The 8,982-nt window shown below is 26.8% G+C and overlaps 1 protein-coding gene across 1 annotated transcript; it reads right to left on the bottom strand.

Annotated features, from left to right (window-relative positions):
* Positions 1 to 139: 139 nt before the first annotated feature.
* Positions 140 to 1,559, bottom strand: LOC114119961 (uncharacterized). Its single transcript, XM_027981711.2, has one exon. It carries the CDS (start codon positions 1,456 to 1,458, stop codon positions 781 to 783), a length of 678 nt encoding a protein of 225 aa, XP_027837512.2. The 5' UTR covers positions 1,459 to 1,559; the 3' UTR covers positions 140 to 780.
* Positions 1,560 to 8,982: the final 7,423 nt, after the last annotated feature.

The raw sequence follows: 8,982 nt of genomic DNA, 5'->3' as shown, positions 1-8,982 counted from the left end.
CGTTTATGCGCTTGCGCGCAACATACTACTTTACTGCCACGCGCAGCGCCTATAAGAAATTTTAATATTTTTTTTTACGTACCTATTTTAACAAGTTGTGGGACGTAGTCATTTTTTTGGTGAATAAATAGTAAATAAATACTGTAAAAATGTGAAATATATTTAATAACATTTTTCAATAAATTATAAACAAATTATAAATTACCTATACAAAATTATAAAATACATTCATCATCTCCACTGAGTGACTCATTTTCACTTTCGGACTCCTCAGTTTCCTCTATCTAGTCTATCTCAACAGAATCAACTTTTGTTGCATCATAGATAGATCCAGCCATTTTAAAAAATTCAACCAAAGGATCTAATTTTTGTGCTTTACACATTTTTTGGAACATAAATTTGGCCAAGTATCCAGCAATAAATTGTTTTTTTCTATGGAATTGAGGTAAAGAAAATTTAGCGTGCCGCCAAAGGCCTTCAATGGTGTTTGTGTGTTGGCCACTTTCAGGATCAAACACTTTCAGGAAAATTGAAAATAATATTTTATACATATTTAAAGACGTAGAAGAATATAACATTTTTTTAGAATTTGTCAATAAAACATTTATACATAATATAGATTTTAAATCCATTTTGAATTGCCTTTAACCCTTAGATTAGGTCTAATTATTATATTATTATAGTAATAATATAATATTTATTATAATAATTATAACAGTAAACTATTATAATCTGATTGTAATCAATCTAATCCAAAGACAATTCAAAATGGATTTAAAATTACGCACGTATTAACGGATAAGCACTATTATCTCTAGCTATTTGGCTCATTGGAATGTGTCCTCTAGAGGGTATATGACCTGATTGATCTACATCAAGTCCCGGTAACTTATGAAGTCTATCATTTGTCAATACATATGATATAAAATGTTGACAATTATCATTCAAGAACGAATAAGGCCAGTTTTCGTTAACTATGCTTTCCGCTCTTTTGATTATGGTTTGTCTATCCCGTGTAAACGAATATTCGGATTTTCTTAACTGTCTGAAAATCATTTCATTCATAACTATACAAAAATCGGTTTCTCCGTCGTTCAATTGATCCGCCATCGATCCGTTGTTGACTTTATTCGGAATGACTTCTATAATGCGACCGTTACCTGCGTATATGAACGCGTGTATATACGGAAATGATGGAAAAGACGATGGGACTCTTCTACATCCCACGATGTCGCCTCGTATCCACGATGTGTCTCTCGTAATACAACCGCCATCACAGTTGCAACCGAATATATTACACGGACCGTTAGAACAATAAGTTCCTATTAAATATTTTCCATCCGCGCAATAAGTGTCTCCTTTATACGTAGTCCAGGAAGCGTCGCAACATTTCGAACGAACTGATTTGAAAAACGCGTTTACAATTAAGAAACTGTAAATAAAAGTAACGTAATTCATTCTAACGGATAAAAAAACACTTGTTTCTTTTAGTTTCAAACAGTAAACTAACTATTTCGTAACATAAATAGCGTGTTGTATACATTTATAAGTCGGAATGATACGACCTTTATTATTAAAGATAAAAAACAAGAGTTACAATTTATAATCTACAATCGTTAGAAATTCCTATCCAAACAAAGTTTATCAATTACTCACATGTTATTTTCTTAGAACATGCAGAATAAAAGAACTTTGTACTTTTGATATATTATGTATAGTTTTCGCAATACAGATATTATACATAATATACACCTGCTGCTGACTATACTTATATTATATTTTGTAGAACAATAAAATTCATTATTATATAGTAGTATATTTCATTATAACATGGCGTTTTAACCCTTTAAGACCTAATAGTTTGTATGAAAACCCCTGTTTTGGACCATCAATTCAACAATACAATTTAACCCTTTAAGCCCCAAATTTAATTTTTAAATTCGAATTTTATTTAAATAAATAAAAATAAATTCAAATTTGTATACTATAATATATTTTGGGTTTTAACGTGTTAATAATTATTTAGATACCTATATTTCTATACAACTAATTAGGTACAACTAATTTTCATCATGTCTGTAAATAATAAAAATATTGTTAATGAAAAAATATCAAAATCAACTTCACGAAAACGCAAACGACGAGCATTAGATAAAAAATGTACTAAAGCGAAAACAACGAAAGTTGGACACAATATATATGTTTGGGTGTGTAGACGTATCTGTTCTTATTGATATGAATGGAAATGTATGGTTTAAAGGAGTTGATTTAGCTCGAGCTTTAGAATTAGAAGATCCTTATGTTTCTATTTCAAAATATATTGATGATAAATATACAATGTCTTATGAAAATTTAACATTATTGATAAATGATCAATATCGTGACATCCCTGGAACTCATCCACAAACTACATTTGTAAACGAAATGGGTATGAATATGTTTATACTCCGATCTCAAATGCCTAAAGCTGAAAACTTCGTCGAATGGGTGTGCGCTGAAGTTTTACCTTCAATTCGTAAAACTAATAAATATGAAACAACATCAGAAAAAAATCCAATGAAAGACTCGAATACAAACGAATCAACAATGTTAGAAATTATTATATTTACAGAGTTAATTACGGACATTATAAATAATGGATTGTTGTATTAATACATAATTATACAATAATCGATGTATATTTTAGAATCTAAAATTGAGATCAATAAATACAGGGAAAACTATCCAGTAAAAAAATAAATATGATAATATTATATATAATATTATTTTTTTATTATTTTTGTTTGTATGATTTATGGTTAAAATATATTATAAAAAATAATCAAACGCATATAATAAATGATGAATATTATAATATTTTACAAAAGATACATTTATATTCAAAGTTAATGAATATAAATCCTTCACCACAATTAATAATTACATATATTCCGAATTGTATTTGTTTCAGTATGGGTATTAGACCTAATAATAGTGTAATTATTATAGATAAAGATATATTAACAAGTAAATCAAATATCATTAGTAAAGTTAAAAAAATTAATTTTGCAATATTGAATGTGTAATCATGGCTTATTTGAAAACGGCGGGAACGTGACGTCATCTGGAGTAAACTGCGTATTGATAGTGTATTTTGATTATCTTGCTGACATGCCTGTCTATTTAGCCATGCATAATATGTTATAACGAAGTAAAATATATTTTTATTATATTATTTAAACATTATAATTAAATAATTTCATATAAATGTTATAATAGTAATAGCTAATTATAATATACAGTATGTTCACCAATTTAGGGAACACTGAATTTTTCTTCCGGATTATTTTTGAAAAAATTTTTTTTTTACAAGCTGGTGGAATATAGGTAAATACACATTTTTAGATACATTTCAAATTTTTTTGAAATTTTGGTCTCCGCATTCGCAGTAAGTTTTTTTTTTAATAGCTACACCTTTTTTGAACATCATATTCGGATAGGGCTATTTTTTAAAGTAATTTTGATGTATGCAGTGGCGACTATCACACATCAAAACGGTGCTCAAACACCCCTTTTATGGATAGTTAAATGTATTCACGCAAACTCGGACTTGGTAAATATTATGTGTGAAATGTATGAAGAGAATACATTTTAAAATTCAAGTTTTTATATAGGTAGCCAATTCTAAAAAAATCAAAAATCACTTTAAAAGTTTAAAATAAACTTTAAATATTGGTGGGGATACTGTCTGTACTAGATTTTTTAAAGTGAGTACCTGTACAATAAATTGTTCAAGATAGCTGCTACTGTCCATCATGGTCATATATTTTATACAGCACTGCACCATCTGCACTCTACCTATCATGGAACCACCTGCAGCAACCATGAATATAGATAACCTGCAGTGACCATAATATAGTTCAATTCTCACGAATGCCATCGGTTCTCTTTACCCCCTTTTTTATTCGTGTATTCTGTGACAGTTATTTTTAAGTATAACCTAAGTTTTAGTTATAGTGAAATATTACCTATTATTATTATAACTAATTGTGTTGTTTAATTATCTTTTGTCAATTCACGTTATAATCCTCGTTCAATAATGATGTAGACTGCTAAATGTCCACACCACCATAGCCCATGGGTATTAGCATAGGCGCGTTTTTTTATAGTGGTATCGCCAGGAGCCATATTCCATTATTCCACTTATACTTACGAAAGAAATCCATTATTTGTCTGCAGCGGCGGGTATGTGTCGGATGCACCGCGGTCCGCGGATACACCGCGGATGCCTGTTTCACTGCGACTGCGGCACCGTTCGACGGCACGTCAAGGGTGTTCGTCGGACCACGGACGTCCGGCCAGGATCGATACCGGTGGTCGATTACTAGGCCTGAGAGGTGCTCGCTGGGTGTGTGCCGTCAGTTAGTGAAGTAGGCATCCCACAATGTGTCTTCGGTGGAAATGGCGTGGTGGCAGCTTGTTTTCTGTCTGCTGAGCTGGTCTGTTTCTTCATTGCGATCCTTCTTGGCTGTTTTTTTTTTCTTTTAGATGTTGAAGGTTTAAGTTTGTCGAAGGAGACTGATCATTTTTGGCAAACCACCGGAACCTTTACAAAATACAGTGTCAATAAATTATGTTTATTGTTTCGTAATTACTTGATTTTGTGTCCAGTATAGAAAAAATAAACATGTGTTAAAGATTATTATAAATAACTTACTTCCGTGGTGTAGAACGAATTATTTATGTCTGAATGTTAATAAATGTGAATTTATGCGTTTTTATTTAATAAATAACCAAATTAACTATCAATAATATTCTATTTCTAACTCTTATATTTTTTTTTACTTAGCCATTTTTACATCTAGTTTACGAAGGATTTTTATTGTAATATCAATAATTTTTATCATCAATGCAAATAATAATTATAATAATAATAAATAATTATACCCATATTATCTTAGTGTTGTTTATAAAAAAAAGAGTACAAATATTCAAAAAGTAATCAATTAGAATTAATACTAAATGATTTTATAAATTTTTAAAAATAATAAAAAAAATGTATTATTTATTAAATTTGTCATGGGTATTATTTAGTCATTTTTTAATTTTGAACCATAGTTGATACATCAAAATTACTTAAAAAATAGCCCTATCCGAGTATGATGTTTTAAATAAGTGTAGCTATAAAAAAATTTTTTACTGCGAATGCGGAGACCAAAATTTAAAAACTTTTTGAAATGTATCTAAAAATGTGTATTTATATACCACCACCTTGTAAAAAAAAAATCGACTTTTTTCAAAAATAATCCGGCTAAGAAATCCAGTGTTCCCTAAATAGGTGAACACACAAATAAATTATTATTTAATAAGTAAACAGTAATGTAAGTAATGTTAATAATTTAATAAAGCTTTATTGGCTGAAAAGAAGTGTATAAAAAATTGTGCTGGCCACAAAAACATTTTTCATTACTATAATAAAAATTACAATAATTTATTTATTATCTAATATGGGTACGTTATGTCAGTTTTCAAAATTTTCATTCCGTATAAAGTTGCGAGTTTTATATTTTTCCATAATAACTATTCATTCGTAGTCCTTATAATTTTAAAGTAATAATTTTTCAGTGTCGATTTATTTTATTTATTAATGGTAATTAATTTAAATATTTTTTAATTTTTTTATTATAAATATAATATTTATATCAAGAATATTATTACTTAGAATTATTCAAGTGAACAGTGATGTTAATAATAAAATAATACTATGTTGGCTGAAAAGAAGTGTATAAAAAATTGTGCTGGCCACAATTAAAATTTTTTATTATTATAATGAAAATATCAATAATTTATTTATTACCTAATACGTTTTGACAGTTTTCGAATTTTTCATTTCGTATAAAGTTACAAGTTCTATTATTTTTACATAATAACTAGATATTTATTCGTCAGTCGTTATAATTTTAAAAGAATACTACTTCTTCAGTGCCGATTTTATTTTATTTTTCGAAGAAAATTAATTTAAATATTTTTCATTTTTTTATTTCTTATAATTATATAATATATATATCAAGAATATTTTGGAGTAGACTTAAATTATTTTGGCGTTATAATAACTGCATTTCTAAGTATACACATCAAGCTATTGTATTCAAAAACGACAAAAAATGAAGTTTGCGATGGGTCCGCGAAACAGTGAAAATGTAACACCATTCTCACAGGTCAGCTTAGATTAATTGTAAAACGGTTAATTGTGATGACGGTAAGATTAGTAGAGTGATATCGTAATGTATTTTTATTCTTAAGTCTTAATCTGTAAGTAATATAACTATCTTAGTGTCTTAAAAATAGTATTTGTCTCCGCTGCAGAATAACATTTTTGTTGTTATCTATTTAAAAAGTATTATTATTATTTTTATGTAATGAGAGGTATCGGTAATTTTTTCCACTCTTCACCACACCATAATGCGATAATACCTGTCAGCCATTTAGTTTAACATATTATATATTATTATTTTAAACAGAAATTTTATTTAATGCTACCCAAACAATTAAAAATTAATATAATTGTGTTAACATAGTAACCTCATTGATACCTTTTTTTATTGTAATATTTAAAAACATATAATATATAATTAAATCTGCAGCAGAGAAATTATAGTTGTTTATATTATGTATATTATATTGTATAATATCGGTTCTTATATCCATTATTTTACAATTATAATAGATAGGTACGGATAAAGCGGCAACCAGTCAACGCACTAATATAACTATACATACGAGTACTAAAAAAATAATATTTTTAATATGATTATTAATTAGTTGGGCTAGAAGAGTAATATTTTTCCATCAGCAGTCTATTTGGGGAATCGTAAATTCCTACACGGTGAAAGACAGGTATCCATGTTAGTTCCTACACTACGCGCACCTATATATCATAAGTTATCATTTATCAATCTTATATCAGTTATATCATATAATACTGTCATACATTTTAATCCTTTATTCCATATGATGTATAATTTATAAGCTATCTATCTAATTTATTAAATTTAATAATTTAAAAAATAATAATAATTTATAATTGTAAAAAAAATAATATTAATAATATTTATTAGGTAAATTATTAAATATTATATAGAATGTATTACTTATATTTTTTTTTAGAATTATAAATTATTAGTATATTACAATATTATTAAATTTAATAAATTAGATAGATAGCTTATAAATGATATATTATATAGAATAAAGGGTTAAAATGTATGACAGCATTATAATGATATAACTGATATTAGATTGATAACTTATAATATATGTAGTGTAGAAACTTACACATGTACCTGCTTTTTACTGTGTAGGAACTTACATTCGCCCGTCTATTTGCATTATCTAATCTATTGAACGTTCAGTTTTTATGCAACAACATTTTATCACTTGAAACTCTTGTTAGTATTTTAAAAAAAAAACGGTTTTTTGGTTTTAAAGGTCGACATTATAAAATTATTTTTAAAAATTAATAAAAGTGATCATAGAATGGTATTTTACTATTTATTTTTGGTTTAGAAAACAGAGGGACTTAGTTTTTTATTTTATAAGTCAAAGAATTGTGTTTGTAGTGAAATTTAAATCTGTATTGGACCTTCATCGAATTCATTGGGAGATATGAAAAATACAGAATCACAAAATACGTTGATCAATTTCATTGTTTAAAACAGAATGAGTTTCACAAGAAAATATTAATCTAGAATAGAAAAATTATTATGCAACGCAAAAAATAACAACAGATTTTATATTGGGAGGGTTAGAGAATATGTTAAAAATGTGATGTGCAAAACTAACATCATTTTGTTTCACAATTGCTGTCACAAATAATGCTAATCGTTCATGTATTAAAAATATCAATCATAGTAGAAACAAGTTTTTGCTATTTTCAAAATATTTAGTAATACAACGGTTGAACAAATCTATCTAAAAAATGAGAGTAGAATTACCTATGACAATTTAATTTTCATTATGTATACCTATCGTTGTTTTAATGCAAGGTGTATTGACGTCATAATTAGTACTAAACCATTTTAAATAATACTAAACTATAACGTACTATAAATTAACGAGAATTTATAAGACCATTTTTAACATAAAAAATTCGGTCATACATAGAAATAATAGTTAATTTTTGTATGAGATTCATTTTTAATACTAACATTACCTACATAAAAATACAGTCATTTTTAAGTAGCTATATAAATATTTTATTTTTGTAAAACAATTAACATATTTTTAATAATAATTTATAATTTATTTAATTTTTGTCAAAACTTTGTTAATTTTACACACATTAATGATTACAAATTATTTTTTAAACGACATTTTTAAAAAAAATAAATAAAAAATTTTTCTAAAAAAATGTGTTTTTACTATTATTGATAGTAATATATGAACCGTTACCATTATTTCATACAGCATTGTAGATTGTGATCAAAATGATATTGAAGAAATAAGAGGGCATTGAATCGGTATGTGTTGTCTGTGTCTTACACGCGTACGACATAACAAATTTTTATTCACCAGTTTCAAAAGTATGCTGTTAGTTTTGATATTAGAGTGAATTGATCTATTATATAATTTAAAGGTAAGATTATTATCTAAAGCCCCACGTAGATTTTTATTGATATTATTATTTTTAAGTAACTTATGATCATTTTAAAATGTAGAGTTTCAAAAAGGGGAATTACCCGTTTCCGCCAAAATTTGAAATGGCCGATTCCGCCATCGCTCGTTTCCGCCAATTTAAAAAAAAGGTTCGATTCCCGTTTCCGCCAATTTACCTGCTATGGTAAAATTATTGTAATATATTCCATATTTTTGGTACATGGTTTATAATATGATAATTGATAACATTAAATATTGAAAAATATATAAATAACTAATAAATATCAAATAATAAATACATAATATTTTGTCATAGTTTTAATACATATAATAATAAAGTAAAAATCA

Source organism: Aphis gossypii, chromosome 1 (assembly GCF_020184175.1).
Source record: "Aphis gossypii isolate Hap1 chromosome 1, ASM2018417v2, whole genome shotgun sequence".
Classification (NCBI taxonomy): Eukaryota; Metazoa; Arthropoda; class Insecta; order Hemiptera; family Aphididae; genus Aphis; species Aphis gossypii.
Note: the sequence above shows the minus strand (reverse complement) of the source record. Positions and strands in the feature narration are given on the sequence as shown.

Coding starts and splice junctions, on each gene's coding strand:
- LOC114119961 (XM_027981711.2), bottom strand. CDS start 1,458: ATGAATTACGTTACTTTTATTTACAGTTTCTTAATTGTAAACGCGTTT.